The sequence below is a fragment of the Mobula birostris genome, chromosome 7, assembly GCF_030028105.1.
Source record: "Mobula birostris isolate sMobBir1 chromosome 7, sMobBir1.hap1, whole genome shotgun sequence".
NCBI classification, from domain to species: domain Eukaryota; kingdom Metazoa; phylum Chordata; class Chondrichthyes; order Myliobatiformes; family Myliobatidae; genus Mobula; species Mobula birostris.
Window position 1 is genome coordinate 54,845,318 of NC_092376.1, and position 20,704 is coordinate 54,866,021.

The window sequence follows — 20,704 nt, forward strand, 5'->3', positions numbered from 1 at the left end:
TACACCACAGACCAGTCAATTATCTGTAAGAGAAACATAGGTTTACATTTTGGGTAGAGCTGGTATAAATCTGACAAAGAGTTTAGGTATGAACCATTAACTCATCTTACAGATTCTGACTGACCTGCAGTGTGTTTAAGTTCCTTTTCATTTACATCTGTATTGATTTTAGCTTTTGACAGTTTCATGCTGAAAATTTTGAAAATCATAAACTTTCAGAGCATTGCCTTTGAACAGTAAGTAGGTAAACATGCCACGAAGGGAAAACAGGGATAGAGGCTTTCTGATCTTAGAGTCCAGAAGTTGGGTTGGCTGGTGGTAGGAGGATGGGTGGGGGTGGCGGAGGAAATGAGAGATATAGAGACAGAGAGAGACCTTGTTGAGACAAGGTCCTAAGAGGGCATTATAGCGGGATCTTGAAATGTTTTCACTTCTCGGAATCTCGAACAAGGTAATGTTGTTTCAAGATAAGGGTATGGTCATTTCAAATAGAGGTGCATTGAAATGTCTTCAAAACTCAAGATAAATTTATTAACAAATTACATATACGTCACCATATACGATCCTGAGATTCACTTTCTTGTGGACATTCACAGTAAATACAAAAAACACAATAGAATCAATGAAAGACCATCCCTGAAAGGATAATCCGCAAGACACCGAACTGTGCAAATACAAAAATGTAGTAAATAAAACAACAAATAAATAAATATCAAGTACGTGAGATGAAAAGTCCTTGTAAGTAAGTACATCAGTTGTTTGAACAGTTCAGTAATGGAGGAGTGTAGAGTGATGTTAGCCCCTCTGGTTCAAGACCCTGATGGTTGCGGGGTAATAACTGTTCCTGAACATGATGCTGAGGATTCTGAGGCCCCTGTATCTTCTTCCTGATGGCAGCAGCAAGACGAGAGCATGACCCGGGTGGTGGGGCTCCTTGATGATGGATACTGCTCTCCTGTGACTGTGTTCCATGCAGGTGTGCTTAATGGCGGGGGAGAGCTTTACTCGTAACGAACTGGGCCATATCCACTGCTTTTTATAGGCTCTTATGTTCAAGGGTGTTGATGTTTCCATATCAGGCTTTGATGCAACCAATCAGCTTACTCCCCACCACACATCTATAGAAGTTTGTTAAAGTTTTAAGTGGCATGCCAATTCTTTGAAAATTTCTAAGAAAGTAGGGGCACTACCATGATCTTTTCATGCTGGACCCAGGACAGATCCTCTGAAATGATAACACCTGGGAATTTAAAGTTGCAAACCCTCTCTGCCTTTGATCCCCTGATGAGGACTGGCTCAAGGACTTCCGCTTTCCTCCTACTGACATCAATAATCAGCTCCTTGATCATGCTGACATTGATTAAGTAGCTGGTGTTGTGGCACCACTCAGCCAAATTTTCAGTCTTTCTCCTATATGCTGATTCGTCGCCTCCTTTGAATTGACTAATGACAGTGATGTTGTCAGCAAGCCTAAATATTGCATTGGAGCGGTGCTTAGCCTCACAGTCGTAAGTAAAACGAGTCGAGGAGGGAGCTAAGCACAAGGCATCGTGGTTCACCTCTGCTGATGGTGATTGTGGAGCAGATGTTGTTGCCAATCTGAAATTACGGGGATCCATTTGCAGAAGGAGGTGTTGGGGCCAAGGTTTTGGAGCTTATTGACTTGAGGGTATGATAGTATTGAATACTGAGCTGTAGTCAATGAAGAACTTCCTGATGTAGGCATCATTGATGTCCAGATGTTCAAGGCTTGAGTGAAGAGCCAATGAAATGGTAACCGTTGTGGACCTGTTGTGATGGCAGGAAAACTGGAGTGGATCCAATTTGCTTCTCAGACAGGAGTTTCATCACCAGTTTCCCAAAGCACAGAGGTCTTTAGTACTCTGTCAGGAACCCTGTCTGGGCTGGATGCTTTCAGTGGATTTACCCTCCTCTCAAGACCCTGTTGGACATTAAGAACTTAAAGTACTGCAGGTCTGCCCCATCAGCGAGTTGCTCGTTGGTGAAGAAACTGAAGGATCAGGACGGTGCAGATAGTGCTGTGTCAGAGAGGCATCGGAGGAGTCTGTGCACGAAGGTGGTGCGCAGCCTAACAGCGAGTGATTGTTTCAGTTGCTTTTCTTGTGATCGCAAGACCCTGTTGGACATTGTTCAAGTCCCATTCACAGTTTTATTGGTGGACGGCAGGAGGGGGAGGCGCCTCTGTTGTAGTGAGGATTAGGCTTCAAACCAGGGCGTTACCTGTTCACATCCACCAAAAAGAAAAGCGTCGGAGTCGGAGCACTCTACCGGAGGTGGTGTGGTGCGGCATCCAAACCAGATTCCGTGTTCAGCTCCAGTGTTCGCTCAGCGTAAGACCAGCTGTACTGTGGTCGATGGCTGATTTCCACAACATTCATTGATTCAGTACCTTGGACCATGTTCTTTTGCGTGACTGTATTTTACTGATATCTTTTACCTGCTTGCTACCTTATAAGTGTGACATGTGCCTTGTGCTGTGTGTGACTGTTGCTACAGTGTTTTGCACCTTGGCCCTGAAGTAACTCTGTTTCATTGGGCTGCGTTCATGGGTATTCATCACTGGCTGAAATGTCAATGAAACTTCAGCTTGAACTTGATGCTCTCACGTCAGCCTCAGAGACTGACGTCACAGGGTCATAGGAGGCTGTCGGAGTTTATGAAGATTCCTCCATGTTTTGATGGTCATTGAACTCGTCTGGGAGCAAAGTCATGTTGTCATCTATGTCACTTGGTTTCAGTTTGTAGGAGGTGATAGTATTCAAACACCGTCACTGTTATCAAACATCCTGCAGTGATTCAAGCTTGGTCCGGAATTGCTAGTCCACATGTGAGATGGCTTTCTGGAGATCTACCAGGACTTCTTGTATCTTACTTGGTGCCAGACCTGAATGCCACTTCTCTGCCCCTCAGCAGATTGCAGATCACATGGTTCATCCAGGCCTTCTGGTTGGGGAAGACTCTGAATAATTTTGTGGAGACATACTCGTCTACGTCTGTTTTTATAAAGTCCATGATAATGCTGGTGTATTCGCTCAGATCCCATGATGAGTCATTTATCACTGCCCTGTCCACCAACTCAAAGCAATCCCGTAGCCACTCCTCTGCCTTCCATCACCATCTCTTTGTTGTCCTTTTCTCTGGAGCCTTGACCTTTAGCCTCTGCCTGTATTCAGATAGGAAAACAGCTAACTTCCTGAAATGCAGTCTAGGCATAGAACGGTAGCTATTTCAAATTGGAGAATCGCAGTGGTCAAGTGTGTTCGGACTCTGGATGCTGCAGGTGACATGTTGATGATAATTTGGCTCAGATTTCTTCAAACAAGCCTGACTGAAGGCCCTAACAATGATTTGAAAGGCATCTGGGCAGACTGTTTCTTGTTTGTTGATGGCCTAATGGCAGCACTCTGTACCTCAAGTCCCTGCTTAACATTGGCCTTTGGCAGTATGTAAGCTGTGGTCGGGATCAGGGAGGTGAATTCTCTTGGTACGTAGAAAGCTCGCCACTTAATCATTAGATGTTCCAGGCCGGGGGAGCAAGAGCACTGTCTCCGAGCATCACAAAAAGTTTATCATGAGAAACAGACCCCACCTTTTGCCTTCTCCAAATCAGCCATCCAGTTCATCCTGTGTATCAAGAAGCCCTCGGGTCTTACTGACGTATCCGCCATATCTGGAGTAAGCTTGCCTCCGTGAAAGAGAGAGAACGCAGCAATTCCCTCCGCTACAGCAATCTTGCCCTGAGGTCCTAAATCTTGTTCTCCAGTGACTGTAGATTTGCTAATAAGATGCTGGGCAGAGTAAGTTTCATACCTCGGCACTTCAGTCTGACTTGGAGTCCTTCCCTCCTCCCTCTCTTTTAGCTGTGGTGATGTACCTTCATCCGCTTAAAGGAAATCTATAGTTCATTAAGAAGGTCCAAAAGTACTTTACTTAAAGAGAAATTGCAGGCTGCCGACTGCAGTGAGGGTAGTTTGGAAGAAGTATACTTAGAAGTTTCGTAAGCTGCCTGCAATACGTTGCTGTGGTTCACCATTGTCCTCTCTTTTCACTGATGATGCTGATTCTTTGGAATTTTCTATGGCTTTGAAGCCGCTTAAGTATTTGAGGTGCAAGTAGATAAATGTTGTGAAAGATTGTGGAATTGAGCGCTAGAGGGAACTGGCCGTAGAGGAGGAGACTTTGGAGTAGATCATATAACCATATAACAATTACAGCACGGAAACAGGCCATCTCAGCCCTTCTAGTCCGTGCGGAACTCCTACTCTCACCTAGTCCCACCGACCTGCACTCAGTTCATAACCCTCCATTCCTTTCCTGTCCATATAGCTATCCAATTTAACTTTAAAAGACAACATCGAACCTGCCTCAACCACTTCTGCTGGAAGCTCGTTCCGCACAGCCACCACTCTCTGAGTAAAGAAGTTCACCCTCATGTTACCCCTAAACTTTTGCCCTTTAACTCTCAACTCATGTCCTCTTGTTTGAATCTCCCCCACTCTCAATGGAAAAAGCCTATCCACGTCAACTTTGTCAATCCCCCTCATAATTTGAAACACCTCTATCAAGTCCCCCCCTCAACCTTCTATGGTCCAAAGAATAAAGACCTAAGTTGTTCAAACTTTCCCTGTAACTTAGGAGATGAAACCCAGGGAACATTTTAGTAAACCTCCTCTGTACTCTCTCAATTTTATTGACATCTTTCCTATAATTCGGTGACCAGAACTGTACACAATACTCCAAATTTGGCCTTACCAATGCCTTATACAATTTCTACATTACATCTCAACTCCTATATTCAATGCTCTGATTTATAAAGGCCAGCATACCGAAAGCTTTCTTCACCACCCTATCCACATGAGATTCCACCTTCAGGGAACTATGCACCATTATTCCTAGATCCCTCTATTCTACTGCATTCTTCAATGCCCTACCATTTACCATGTATGTCCTATTTTGATTAGTCCTACCAAAATGTAGCACCTCACACTTATCAGCATTAAACTCCATCTGCCATCTTTCAGCCCACTCTTCTAACTGGCCTAAATCTCTCTGCAAGCTTTGAAAACCTACTTCATTATCCACAACTCCACCTATCTTAGTATCATCTGCATACTTACTAATCCAATTTACCATCCCATCATCCAGATCATTAATATATATGACAAACAACATTGGACCTAGTACAGATCCCTGAGGCACATCACTAGACACCGTCCTCCAATCTGACACAAGTTATCCACCACTACTCTCTGGCGTCTCCCATCCAGCCACTGGTGAATCCATTTTAATACTTAGATATTAATACCTAATGATTGAACCTTCCTAACTAACCTTCCGTTTGGAACCTTGTCACAGGCCTTACTGAAGTCCATATAGACAACATCCACCACATTACTGTCGTCAACTTTCCTAGTAACCTCATCAAAAACTTCAATAAGATTTGTCAAACATGACCTTCCATGCACAAATCCATGCTGACTGTTCCTAATCAGACCCTGTCTATCCAAGTAATTATATATACCATCTCTAAGAATACTTTCCATCAATTTACCCACCACTGACATCAAACTCACAGGCCGATAATTGCTAGGTTTACTGTTAGAACCCTTTTTAAACAATGGAACCACATGAGCAATACGCCAATCCTCCAGCACTATCCCCGTTTCTAATAACATTTGAAATATTTCTGTCAGAGCCCCTGCTATTTCCACACTAACTTCCCTCAAGGTCCGGGGGAGTACCTTGTCTGGATCCAGAGACTTATCCACTTTTATATTCCTTAAAAGCTCCAGTTCATCCTCTTCTTTAATCATCATACTTTCCATAACTACCCTTCTTGTTTCCTTTACCTTACACAATTCAATATCCTTCTCCTTAGTGAATAACGAAGGAAAGAAATCTTTCAAAATCTCCCCCATCTCTTTTGGCTCCGCACATAGCCGTCCACTCTGATTCTCTAAGGGACCAATTTTATCCCTCACTATCCTTTTGCTATTTATATAACTGTAGAAACCCTTTGGATTTATTTTCACCTTACTTGCTAAAGCTGCCTCGTATCTTCTTTTAGCTTTTATAATTTCTTTCTTAAGATTCTTTTTACATTCTTTATATTCCTCGAGCACCTCATTAACTCCAAGCTGCCTATATTTATTGTAAATCCCTCTCTTTTTCCGAACCAAATTTCCTATATCCCTTGAAAACCATGGCTCTCTCAAACTTTTAACCTTTCCTTTCAATCTAACAGGAACGTAAAGATCCTGTACCCTCAAAATTTCACCTTTAAATGACCTCTTCTCTATTACATCCTTCCCATAAAACAAATTATCCCAATCCACTCCCTCTAAATCCTTTCGCATCTCCTCAAAGTTAGCCTTTCTCCAATCAGAAATCTCAATCCTGGGTCCAGTCCTATCCTTCTCCATAATTATATTGAAACTAATGGCATTGTGCTCACTGGACCCGAAGTGCTCCCCAACACATACCTTCATCACCCGACCTATCTCATTCCCTAGCAGAAGATCCAACACTGCCCCTTCTCCAGTTGGTACCTCTATGTATTACTGCAAAAAACTATCTTGCACATATTTGACAAACTCCAAACCATCCAGCCCTTTTACAGCATGGGCTTCCCAGTCTATGTGTGGAAAATTAAAATCTCCCACAATCACAACCTTGTGCTTACTACAAATATCTACTATCTCCTTACAAATTTGTTCCTCTAGTTCTCGGTCCCCATTAGGTGGTCTATAATACACCCCTATAAGTGTCACTACACCTTTCCAATTCCTCAATTCCACCCAAATAGCCTCCCTGGAGGGGTCCACTAATCTACCCTGCCAGAAGACCGCTGTTATATTTTCTCTGACAAGCAATGCAACGCCTCCCCCTCTTGCCCCTCCTATTCTATCACACCTGAACCAACAAAATCCTGGAATATTTAGTTGCCAATCACACCCCTCCTGCAACCACATTTCACTAATAGCTACAACATCATATTTCCAGGTATCAATCCATGCTCTAAGCTCATCCACCTTTCTTACAATGCTCCCAGCATTAAAATAGATGCATTTAAGAAACTCTCCACCTCATACTCTCTTTTTATCCTTAATGGAGCAAACAACTTTGTTATCTTTTTCTTCCTTGTCCCCTACATCTTTGGTCTGAGTGCTCCTGATCTCTGTCCCCTGTCTAACCTCCCTCGCACACTGTCTACTAGCTTTCTCTATTTGTGAACTAACCTCCTCTCTCCTAGTCTCTTTACTTTGATTCCCACCCCCCAACCATTCTAGTTTAAAGTCACCTCAGTAGCCCTCGCAAATCTCCCCGCCAGCATATTGGTCCCCCTAGGATTCAAGTGTAACCCGTCCTTTTTGTACAGGTCACACCTGCGCCAAAAGAGATCCCAATGATCCAAAAACTTGAATCCCTGCCCCATGCTCCAGTCTCTCAACCACGCATTTATCCTCCACCTCACTGCATTCCTACTCTCACTGTCGCGTAGCACAGGCAGTAATCCTGAGATTACTACCTTTGCGGTCCTTTTTCTCAACTCCCTTCCTAACTCCCTATATTCTCCTTTCAGGAACTCTCCGCTTTTCCTACCTATCTCATTGGTACCTATATGTACCACAACTTCTGGCTCCTCTCCCTCCCACTTCAGCATATCTTAGGCGAGATCAGAAATATCCCGGACCCCAGCACCACGGAGGCAAGCTACCATCCGGGTCTCCGGACTGCATCCACAGAATCGCCTATCTGACCCCCTTACTATCGAGTCTCCTATTACTACTGCCCTCCTCTTCCTTTCCCTACCCTTCTGACCTACAGGGCCAGACTCTGTGCTGGAGACACAGCCACTGTTACTTCCCCCAGGTAAGCTGTCCCCCCCAGCAGTACTCAAACAGGAGTACCTATTGTCAAGGGGCACAGCCACTGGGGTACTCTCTATTATCTGACTCTTCCCCTTCCCCCTCCTAACTGTGAACCACTTGTCTGCCTCCCGTGGTCCTAGTGTGAACACCTGCCTGTAACTCTTCTCTATCAACTCCTCACTCTCCCTGACCAGACGAAGGTCATTGCAGCTCCAGTTCCCTAACGCAGTCTCTTAGGAGCTGCATCTCGGTGCACCTGGCGCACATGTGGACGTCTGGGAGGCTGGGAGACTCCATGACCTCCCACATCCGGCACTGAGAACAGCAAGCTGCCCTCACGTTCATACTTCCCCCTCTCCTCAAATAACAACAAAAAATGAATACCAAACCCTCTTCACCTCGCCTGTTTCCGCCTAAGCCCGTTGAGCTGAAGCCCTTAAGCCTTCACTCTGCTCCCAGCTCACTCCGCAGCCCGCAAACTATGCTGCCTGCTGTATAAGGCTCTGTTCCTTTTAAATCTTCTGCGCTTCACTGCCCGATGTCACATGCCTGCGCAGTCCCGCCTCTCTGAACGCCGATAAAAAAAAACGAAAAATTCAAAAATGGCTTCCTCCGCACTCCCGCTCCGATTCTCTGACTTCCTTCTCCGAATTAGTCATGATCATAGTCAATGGAAAGGCCAAGTACCTACTCATTCTCCTGTTTTCTTGTGAAATGGGTATTGTTTTCTTGGAAAGTCAGACTAGAAGGAATAGATCAAATAATTAGTTTAAAGTGGTTGAGTGAAAATGTCATAGTTATGTACACAATGAAATATATGTCTGCACAGGTGCAATGAAAAACTTACTTGCAGCTGCATCACAGGCAGAAAGCATCATATGACCTGCATTCACAAGAAAAACAAATATTAAATTTACAAAATCTTTTATGAAAAAGCACAATTAGAACAAAAAAGGTCCATTTTAGTGCAAAGTGGTTAGTGTTCATAATGTTGTTGAATTGTAATGATTAGGGGTTGCCACTTGGTTCAAGGACCAAATAGTTGCAGGGAAGTCGCTGTTCTTGAACCTGGTGGTGTGGGTCTTCAGGCTTCTGTACATCTTGCCTGATGGTAGCTGTAAAAAAGATGTCATGGCCCAAAGGGTGGGGATCTTTGATGATACATGTTGCCTTTTTGAAGCAGCATCTCCTGTAGATACAACTGGCGGTGCAGAAAGATGCGTCGGTGGTGTGCTGGGTAGAGCCCACTACTCTCTGCAGCTTATGTTCCTGCAATTTGAATTGCCACACCAGACAATGATGTAACCAGTCATGATAATTTAATAATATATTTGTAGAGCAGTGATGACAAGCCAAATCTCCTTAACCTTCTGAGAACATAAAGACACTGACATGCTTTCCTTATGAATGCAACCAATGTGCTGGGTCCAGGACAGGTCATCTGATATGCAAACACCTAGAAATTTAAAGCTGTTGACTTTCTCCACTGCTGAACCCCCAATATAGACTGGAGCATGTTCATCTTGCTTCCCCTTCCTAAGTTCAACATTCAGCTCTTTATTTTCGCTGAGGCTGGTTTTGTGGCACTGCTCAACCAGCAGACCTCCCTCACTCCAGCATGCTCACTCATCGCCACCTGTGATTCGTCCAACAACAGTCGTGGCGTTTGCATATTTGAAGATGGCATTGGGACTGCGCTTGGCCTCACAGTCATGTTGTATGGAGAGTTAAGCACACAGCTATGAGGTACCAATATGTTGATTTTCAGCAAGGAGGAAATGTTATTACCAATCCTCACTGTTGATGAGGAAGTCAAGTATCCAGTTGCAGAGAGAGGTACAGAGGTCTGGGTGTTGAAGTTTGATGAGTTTGAATGGGATAATAGTGTTGAATGCCAAGTTGTAGTCGATATACAGCAGCCTGACAGATGAGTTGCTATTGTCCAGATGATTCAGGGTAGAGTGAAGAACTAGAGAAACCACATTTGCTGTTGATCTGTTGTGGCAGTAGGCAAATTGGAACAGATCCACATCATCCTTCAGGCAGGCGCTGATTCACACCAGAAACAGCCACTCAAAACACTTCACCACAGCTGCCGTAAGAGCCACTGGATGGTACTGACTGAGGCGGGTCACCATAATCTTTTTGACCACCTGGGCATAGATGTCTTTCTGAAGCAGGTGGAAACTTAAAGCCGCAAGTGTGTGAGGCTGAATATGTCTGTAATACTCCAGCCAGTTGGTGCATATATATCTTTAGTACTTGGCCAGGTACACCATCTGGACCGCAAAGTACAAATTTGGCATCTAAGTATGTGTACTATATACAACCTTGAAGTTCATTTTCTTGTGCAGGCACTCACAAAGCAAGGAAACACAATAGAATCCGTGAAAAACCACACACAACAAAGACCAACCAACATCCAATGTGCAAGAGAGAACAAATTGTGCAAACAATAAAAAAAAAGAAAATAAATAATACAAGGAACTTGAGCCACAGAGTGCACAGCTGAGAGTCAGTTCAGTACTGAGGAGAGTGAAGCTACAGGCCCAGTGATGCAGAGCAACAACTGCTCCCGAACCAGGTGATGTTGGACCCAAGGCTCCTGCCCCTACTGCACGATGGTGTAGCGAAAAGAGAGGGAAATGGCTTAAATGCTGACAGATGATTCTGAACGCTAGTTCATTTTCTGCTCTCAGGCCTCAATGCTTTAATCTGGATCAACACTTTAATCGGCGTGGAGTAACGGAGCTGAGCATGGATTCGTTTTCCATTCTCAGGCCTCGAAGCAGTGTCTACCCACAGTAAATGGCAACCCCAGTGATGGCTGAATCTGTGTCTCAAGAGTCAAGTTCGCTGTGTCCTTCAGGAGATTGTAAAATCGCTAGTTCATTCAGACAGCTCTGTAGTGTATTCAAGATTTCAGTAATATTGTAAATATATTGTTTAATTGAGCAATATTTGTTTGTTTACCGCAGCATAAAAGCCAGGACCAACAGACTCCAGGACAGCTTCTTCCACCAGGCCATCAGACTGATGAACACACTGATTTGAGTGTACTCTATATTACATTGACTGTTCAATTTATTATAAATTACTATGATTGCACATGGCACATTTAGATGGAGATGTAACATAAAGATTTTTACTCCTCATGTATGTGAAGGATGTAAGAAATAAAGTCAATTCAATTCAGTTCATTATGGGTTTTATGTAAGAAGTACTGTACATGAATTGCATACGTCATTACACCACCATGCCATATGTGAGCGCCTCACTAAAAGCAAAAAGATGAAAAAAACAAATAGGCAAAACATATCCTGGCTTCTGTGTTGTTCTTTTGACTAGTTCTGAAGTTACAAAACTTAATAGTGGCAATGAGGAAGTTTTAAATCAAATTTGAGGTGGCTACCTACAGATGGAGATGGAAGAAGAGTCCAAATTGTTTCTCACCACAAACATTCACAAAGAGCTTCAACACTATAAGTGGCTTATTTTTGGAGCAGCATCTGCACCTGTACTCCATCAGAAAGCTATGGGCCAGGTGTTGCAAGGCTGCCAGGCACTCAGTATTACCTGGATGACATCATTGCTACCAAAGAGGATGAAAAACAACATCTCCAAAACCTCAAGACAGTGTTAAAAAGATTATAAGGTTATGGGCTCAGAGCATGCCGCGACAAGTGTGAATTCTTTAAACCAAGTATCACTTATTGTGGTCACACCATTGACGCACAAGGATAACACAAGTGTGCTGAGAAAATATAAGCGGTGGTAGACGCCTCAAGGCCAAAGGACATGTCACAGTTGTGGTCTTTTTTGGGATTTGTCAATTACTATAACAGGTTTCTGCCAAACCTGGCTACTATGCTCCACCACTTGAACTCATTACTACAGCTCAGGAAGAAATGGCAATGGACAAAGCAGTGTGAGGTGGCTTTCCAAAAGGCAAAAGAAATGGTGATGTTCGACACTGTACTCACACATTATAATCCATATCGTTCAGTGAAGCTGGCCTGTGACACTTTGCCTGATGGTATTGGTGCAGTCATGGCACATGTTATGAGTGATGGACATGAATATAGAGGAATGTAGTAGGTGACAGATGGCACATATTGTTCATAGTAGAAACAGTTCTGTGTAATTCACAAACACTGTCATTGAGTTATGTTCACTTTAAGAGATGGTATCTGATGTAATGATGTCTGTGTAAGGTGACTGCTTTTGGTTTTGTCTGTAATGGAAGTAAAAGGCTGCGGCTTTTGATCAGCACATAAGATGACTCTCGATTGCTTTATTCACAAGATCCTACACTGGTGACTCTGATGTTCTCGGGCAACTCCAGAGATAGTCAACAACGTCAACTAAAACACAGTTGCTTTGAAGCTGCTGGAGGGCTGGGAGCAGCACACTGCCATATGGTTTGCACAGGACTGTGCTGTGAGAATAATACCAAATTTTATTATGTCGTAGCATTGCTAAGAAGTTCCACTGTAGTCAGAGTGGTGAGTCTACCAGAAGACTTCCCTGCACATGATAGATATGTCACTCTGAAAACTCACCTATCACAGACTTTTGGACTGTCTTGAGTCTGGGCGTGCCTCCTTGCCCAGACTGGTGATGCCAGCCTCTCAGAACGAATGGACCATATGATATCTCTCCTGGGCAATCACCATCCTTGTTTCATTTTTAAAGAACTCTTTATGGTATTGCCTGGTCGAGTTCACATAGCGTTTGTTAATAAACCTGTGAAGGACTACAGGGAGCTTGCTAAATTGGCAGATAGCTTACCCTCAGCCGGGCAGAGTTACATCATTCCTCCTCCTTTCCCTGTCTCAGCAGGCCCTATCAGCAGAGCCTCCAGCAGATGTGCGTCCGTGGCTCCAAACCAGACAACGCCGGGTCTATGTTTTTACCGCACTGCTCAGGCACAAACGCCCAGGAGTGCCGACAGACCCACAACTTCAACTGTTGCAGCGCATCGGGACATCGGAGATCTGTGAACACCACGGGTTCCAGCTGCTCGGGCCATGTACTGTTCATTGAGGACACCCTTTCAGGGCGACGCTTCCTGTGTGACACGGGTGCTCAGATGAATGTGTTGCCAGCATCGCCCGTTGATTATAAGGCAGAGGACAGACCCTGGAGGCCATCAACGGCAGCAAGATCTGGAGTTATGGGACACAACGTGCGATACTCTGCTTCAGTGGACATCGCTGCACATGGGACTTTGCCTTGGCTAATGTTGCTCGGTCTCTGCTCGGCACAGATTTCCTACGCGCAAAAGGGCCGTTAGTAGATTTTAAGAACTGTTGGCTTGTGGACGCAAAGGACTTACAGTCGTTATCCTACATCCCCAGCAGGTTCTCCGTGGCGACTGTTTAGCGCATGCACCACCACGTGGGAATTCACTCGGCTGCCAGATGAATTCCCAAACCTCACCAAGCCCACATTTTCCACTGCAGTCAAAAAGCATGGGGTCGGTCACCGTATTTCCACGATTGGCTCGCTGGTCCATGCCCATGCATGTAGACCGACTCAGAAAAGTTGTCCAGTGTGAAGGCTGAGTTTGCTAACATGGGAATGCTTGTCATTGTACGCAAGTTAAATAACCGTTGGTTCATAAGTCCAAAGGTGGTTGCCGTCCATGCAACGATTACTGCTGTTTAATAAAGCCACCACCCCGATCATTATCCAGTGCCACATATTCTCGATTTTCTGGAACGTTTAGCCGGAAAGATAATATTTTTGAAAGTGCACTTAGTCAGGGGCTACTACCAGGCGCCCGTGCACTGATGATGGTCCCAAACTGCTGTTATAACCCTATTTCGCCTGTTTGAGGTTCTGTGCATGTCAATTGGACTGAAAAATGCAGCACAGACTTTCCAGTGACTAACGTACTCTGTTAAAGTACATCCAAAACCAAACATGCCAGTGTATTCAAAACTGAACACCTATCACATCTTTGCACACTTTTCAACTGCTTGAGCCAACATGGGTTAATTATTAAACTCGTTAAATGCTAGTTCAGCATTCACGCTGAGAGCTGAAGTATTGGAGGAGCATGTACGTGTAGTCAAAATGAAAGTGTTGCCTTGAAGCTTTGCCTGATGGGCTGGGATAGACCAGCAGATCGATCAGCTTATGCGCTATTTGGGATGACTACACATCCAGAAGATGCCAAGAGCAGTTCCTCTCCATCCCAGGGAAAGGCCTGCATTACCCTGGCAGGGGATAAATGTGGATTTTGCCAGACCATTCATGGGCACAAATTACTCGGTGGTCATAGTAGATGCAGCTACAAAGTAGCCAGAAGCTTTCCTAGTAACCTCCACTATAGCTTCGCACACTGTTGATGTGTTGAGAAGCAATTTCTCAAGGGCTGGTGTTCCAGAATACTTAGCAGAGAAAATGGACCACAGCTTGTTGCAGAACAGTTTCGGTTATTCCTAAAAATAAATGGAATAAGGTATATTACAACTGCACCCAGCTACAAATGGCTTGGCAGAAAGATTTCTCCAGAGTCTAAAGAATGCGCAGTGAGCAATGTCAGCAGAACATACTGCAGTGATACCGAATCAGAAGCTTGTCAATTTCCTCCTTGCATATCGCAAGGCAGCACACTCCGCAACCAACCACTCACCAGCTATGCTGTTCCTGGGTCGTCCCTTGTGCTCACGCTCGGGTTTCCTCAATCCCAACCTCAGAAGGAGTGTGCAGGACAAACAGCTGTGACAAATGGAGGGCTCCTAACTCAAAGAGGTTTGATGTTTCACTCCTGGAAAAGCAGTCCTGGTGAGGGTCTGCAGAGGTGACCGTTCTGCTACACGGATGTGGCGATTGAGTGCAATGTCACCTGGAGACAACACCTCGATCATTTGAGGAAAGCAGGATCGATTGTTAGAGAAGGAAATTGCCTAGAACTGTCAGAACCACTTCCTGCAGTCCCAGAGTCAACTTGTACAATCACCACAGAGGAAGCCCCAGAACCTGAGGGTGTTTCATAGTCTCAAGTTCCACAGCCACAATTTTTACCTGCCAAGCAGAGTGACCCCATTCTGCACTCCCATCAGGAAAGATGCTATTCCACAAGAGCAAGAATTCCTCCAAAGCGATTAAATCTTTAGGCCTGACTAGGACAATTTCAATTTACTAGCAGTGGATGTCTATATGGTAGTTGCATTATATAGACTAATGTGTATACAGTAGATAACTAGAGAGGCATGTGTTACATATTTGAGTTAAGATGCATTTTATATTGAGTTCGAGTTTATAGCTAACCAGGGAAGAGTGTAGTGATTTAATATTTCAGTAATATTTGAGTAATATTGTAAATACAGTATATTGTTTGATTAAGCATTCTTTGTTTATATAATCCATTATGGGTTACATGTAAGAAGTACTGTAGATGAATGGCATACAAGGCGTGATTGATAAGTTCGTGGCTTAAGGTAGAAGGAGTCAATTTTAGAAAACCTAGCACATTTATTTTTCAACACAGTCCCCTCCTACATTTACACACTTAGTCCAGCGGTCGTGGAGCATACGGATCTTGGACCTCCAGAAAGTGTCCACAGATGGGCGATTGATAAGTCATGGCCTAAGGTAGAAGGAGATGAGTTATACAGCTCTTGTTACATACACATGCAGGTCAACTCTTTGAGTGATTATGCAGAAAGTTTGAAGTTAATAACTCATCTCCTTCTATCTTAGGCCATGAACTTATCAATCACCCCTCATATGTCATTACACCACTATGTCATATGTGAGTGCCTCACTAAAAGAAAAAAGGAAAAAAACTAAATAGACAAAACATATCCTGGCTCCTGTGCTTTTCTTTTGTTTAGTTCTGGAGTTACAAAACATAACAGGTTCGAAAGTACATTTCTCAAAGGGAAACTACAGATAAAATGGCCAACACTTAACCGCTAGATGTTCCAGGTCAGGATAGCAGGACTGAGACAGATGACCATGTTTGTGCACCACGATCAGTAAATGAGGAAGCCAACTCACCCTTTCTACTTTTAAGTGACTTTGCTGTCCTATCCATGTAGTGGAAAGTGAAGCCCTCGGGTGGCAGTGCTGAGTCGGAATGCTGGGAGTGAGCCCTATTTCTGTGTAACAAAGTATACAGCAGCTCCTGATATCCCTCTGGTAATGCAACTTTGCTCTGAGATCTTCAGCTTTATTTTTGACGGAGTGTTTCATTAGCCAGCAGATTGGTAAGAAGTGAGGTCCTCAGAGCGCTGTGTTTCCACCTTACTTGCAGCCAGAACACTTTCTGCATTTCTTTTCTCTTAAAGGGAAACTGCAATCCAGCAGCTGACAATTTTGAGGATCCATAGGCCTGACGTTTTTCATGGAATTACGGTCTTGAAGAAGGTCTGGACATTGGCCTCAGAATCTGAAATTACAGGGTCATCTGGAGCTCCTGTAGGTGCGTTATAATTCCTCCTGTCAAACTGTGCAAAGGCATTGAGCTCATGCAGGAGTGATGGAATGTTGTCATTTATGCCACCTGATCTCCCTTTGTAGGAGTTATATTGTGCAAACCCTGCCTCAGCAATTGAACGTCCATCTGAGATTCTAGTCTATTCTGAAATTGCCTCTTTGTGCTCACACTGGCCTTGCAGAGGTCCTGCTTGAGCTTCTTATATAACTCAGGATCACCAGCTCTAAACGCTGCAGGTCAAATCCTCAGCAGACTATGAACCTCCTGGTTCATCCAGGGCTTCTGGAATAATGCCAGTTGATTTATTATGTCCAATTGAGAGGGCTGACAATCCTTGATTAAATGCCTTAGATGATTCTCTTCAACCATGTAGTGTCCCTCACACTGCACTGAGCTACTGTGAATAGCTTTTATGTTCAAGAGTTGAACTGGAAAGGTTCTAACCTGGAAGCAAGTGTGTAGGAAGGTCAGTGGTAGTTACAGACTTGCCTGCACTATTGGTACTTTGTAAAAGTATTTGGGATTGCAAGTTGATTGGTGAACAATGTGGTTTTAATACAGAAAAAAAACAGATCACTGGAAGAACTCGGCTAGTCAAGTAGAATCTGTGGATGAGAAAGATATAGGTCAATGTTTTGAGTCAAGACTCTGCATTAGGACCAAGAGGGAATGGGAAAGATTGGCAGAATGTAGCAGTGCAGATGATCAGTGATAGTGGCTGGTAGGCGATAGGTACAACTAAATGGGGAGGGCTTAATGTGCAGATAAGACAAAGGAAGAGGAAATAGGAAGGGTGATCAAAGGGAGAGAAAGACTGGGTGGACAGCTGAGAATGTGTGGGAGGAGATCATTGGGGGTGTTGGTGCCAGAGCTTGGAAAATTCATTCTTTATAGTAATGATCAAAGCAGAATATGAAAATGTGTTCTTCCTGTTTCTGTTTGGCACACTGTAGCATGGAAAAGGCCAAGAACAAACAGGTCAGTGTGAGAATGCAAAGCTGAGTAATTAACAACAGGAAGCTTGACATGGGTGTTGTGGACAGAGTGTAGGTTCTCCATGAAATGGTTGACTGGTCTATGTGTGGTTTCACCCAGTGTAGAACAGGCAACATCATGAGTACCAAATACAGTAGACCAGAATGGAAGAAATGCAGATGAACCTCTGCCTCACCTGGAAGTTCTTAAATGGTGGAGAGGATGAAGGAGAATGGACAAGTGATATACCTCCTTCAATGTTGGGGGATGGGGTGGGGTAGGTGCTAAAGGATAATTCTGCCTAGGTTCATAGATTTGTGGAGTTTGTCATGGAAACTGTCCATGCTAACCAAGTTGCCTATCAATACTAAACCAGATTGACCTTTCCTATCCATGTAACTGACTAAATGCCTTTTAAATGTGTAATTGCACCTCACTCTACCCCTCTGCTGGTAGCTTATCCCACATTATGCATCATCTGCTGTGAGAAAAATTGATCCCCTTCACTTAAAACCTATGCCTTCTAGTTTATCTATGCTCCTCATAAATGTAAAAACTTCCATAAGGCCACCTTTCAGTCTCCTTCACCCCAGGAAAACAGTCCTAGCCTGTCCAATCTCCCCTGCCCAGTCTCACTGAAGCCCTTCAACCCAGGCCAAATTCCTGTGAATTTTTTCTGCATCCCCTTCATCTTATTCATCTCCTTTTTATAGCAGCAACACACTAACCAAAATGCATGTCGTACTGCAAGCACAACATAACCAAATACCTGTACAACTGTCATGTGAGTTCTAACTCTCACGTTCAATGCCTTGGACAATATATGCAAATATACTGCACCCTGGCCTGGAATAACTTTCCAAAATGCATCTTCACATTTGTCCAAGGTAACTTCCATCTGCCATTCCCTTGTCTATTTTCCCAGTTCATCTAGAACTTTGACTACCTTCTTCACTGCCCACTCTACCCCCAATATTGGTGTCATCTGCAAACCTATAACTCATGCCACTTAAATTCACTTCCAAATAACTAATATGTATGATGAACAATAAAGAACCGAGCACTAGTCCTGTGATTCTCCATAGTTATAAGTGTCCAAGCTGGAAAGCAAACCCCCCTCCACTGCCATCTCTTTCTCTTACTAGCAAGCCAATTTTGTATCTTATTTGCTATTTCAACCTGGTTCCCATGTATTCCAACCTACAGTGTGGGATCATGCCATAGGTCAGGCGAAAGTCCACGTGGACAATTTCTACCACTCTGCCTTTGTTGTCTCTGGATCACCACTTCCTATGAATGAATTGTACCTAGGAACTGTTAGAGCATTGACTATAACTCTTTCTTTTGTTCTACAGAACCAAAATCAAATTGACATGGAACAGGAACTGGAGGATGGAAGATATGAAATTTTCACCATTGACAATCAATCTTTGTTTTGGCTATTTCATCATTTAATTTTTCATTCTCAATCATTAAAACAGGCAACCCCATCTGATAATTCTGGTGCGTTCTTCTTCAGTAATCAAAACACAATTCCTAAGGTCTGGAGCTGTCAAAGGTGAAAGCCAAGTGTAGATTCTATCAGGTACTACTGGTAGCCTTTGTACTCACAAAGGACAAAGTAGCAGTTCAATGGGGAAAAATGGTAGTTGTATATCTATTCTACAATGAAACTACTTTTTGTATGTAAAGTTCAGCACTTGTATGTATGTCTGTACTTCCTAGAGTTTTGCATCTGAGAGGCTGTTCAAGGATGAGTTTGCAGCTTACCATGCATATCCTGATTAAGTCTATTTCCTTTTCAGCCATCAAACTAACTTTTAACTTTTAACTTTCAACGTGAATTCTGCCAAACAATTCTTAGTGCCTTCCCCCTTCGACAGAAGTGAAGAATGTGCTCATGTTGTGTGTGTTCATGTATGTCCCATATTGCTGGTCACCCACCAAAATCTTAATAATAAGTCATAACACAATTTCTGAAATGTAATATTGGAGCATCAAATTTAAGTTTTAGACGTGCACCAAACTAAGTTACTTCTGGAAGCTGCTTGCATAACAGATTTTACATACAGTAGATTCTTGGGGGCAAGTAGCATCATTTCATCTTCCTTACGTTGATAGAACAATTGATATTGTATACATACCATCAGAAAGTAGTTGTCAATCCAGACCCAGGCCTTTTTAGCAGGTATCTTTCCGATCCAGGGCTCACGGTAAACATACTGTGTAAATGTGGCACTGATACTTGTAACAGCAGGATGTGAAATAGCAAAAGGCAAGCTTAGGTACTGAATGAAGAATCAAAGAAACAAATTTCAATCTATCACTATGCGCTCTCTTTATATGCATGTATTTGAAATTTAACTACTAATAACTTAAACCTTCAAAAACTCACCATTCCCATAAAGATACAGAAAAGCTGAGCCATGTCTGTGTATGCAACAGAGTATAATCCTCCAATTAGAGTATAAATGATTGATATCGAAGCAGAAATAATAATGGAGATGTGAACATTGATCTGAAAAAGCACACTCAGCGATGAACCTGAAGCATAAAATATTTACTAATTATCAACTTGAATGTAACATGTGACAATTAGAGTAGATTCGTTAATTCAACTTTAAGTATCTATGGGATATCTAAGAAATTGATTTGCATGCAGGGTAAAACATCAAGAGTACAATAGTTTCAGTCAACAGCAATTTGGTAAGTCACTTAATGAAGGAGTATGCAAAGCAAAGGTTTAGCAATTAAAACCTAGGCTATAGGCCAGTGGCAGCAGCATTGTGTACTACCACAAGCTAAATAGAACTAAACATGAAAATGTGGTTGTCTGTGAATAGCCAGAAATTTTTTGAAAGGGCAAAAATGTGCCTTAGTTTCATCTGCTAATGATCCAAATAGACTTTGGCCTATAAAGAGCATCACTTCGCGCAGCTGACATATGACATGTCCTCTTACAGATTCTGCGAGGGGATACGAGCTCCATAACATTAATGCTATAACCACTTTGCTATGTTCCCCACAAGAGAAGGTGTCCTATCCCCTTAAATAAATTGAACAAGTTGTTGCTCAATCTTCTATAGTCATAGGAATGCAAACGTATCTAGACATTTTGCACATGTTATTTATTCCATTTAGTACCGCGTTATGCTGGTGAATCTTTGCTCTCCCACTCCAAAGCCAACATAATCTAAAGTGAATGCAAAACTCCACATGAGTTCCACTGGATACTTAAATAACTTGCCAGAACATCTACCTTTTGCATTTTCAGGTCCTTTGAGACAAAGGCCAACATTATGTTAGTCTTTTCAATTATTTTCCACCAGCTTTCATTGATATTTTTACACATATCCCTAAATCTCTCTTCTGTTAGAGGTACAAT

General features: G+C 43.2%; 2 protein-coding genes across 2 annotated transcripts in view; both read right to left on the reverse strand.

Annotated features, from left to right (window-relative positions):
* Positions 1–20,704, reverse strand: part of LOC140200212 (GRIP and coiled-coil domain-containing protein 2) — a 448,110-nt gene that overhangs the window by 323,470 nt on the left and 103,936 nt on the right. The window lies entirely within an intron of this gene.
* LOC140200626 (high-affinity choline transporter 1-like) overlaps positions 1–20,704 on the reverse strand; it is a 49,800-nt gene that overhangs the window by 14,499 nt on the left and 14,597 nt on the right. Inside the window, exons 4-5 of the mRNA XM_072264197.1 lie at positions 19,715–19,863; positions 19,464–19,607 (exon numbers count right to left, since the gene is read on the reverse strand). Coding sequence (XP_072120298.1) covers positions 19,464–19,607; positions 19,715–19,863 — 293 coding nt within the window. The remainder of the gene's footprint in view (positions 1–19,463; positions 19,608–19,714; positions 19,864–20,704) is intronic.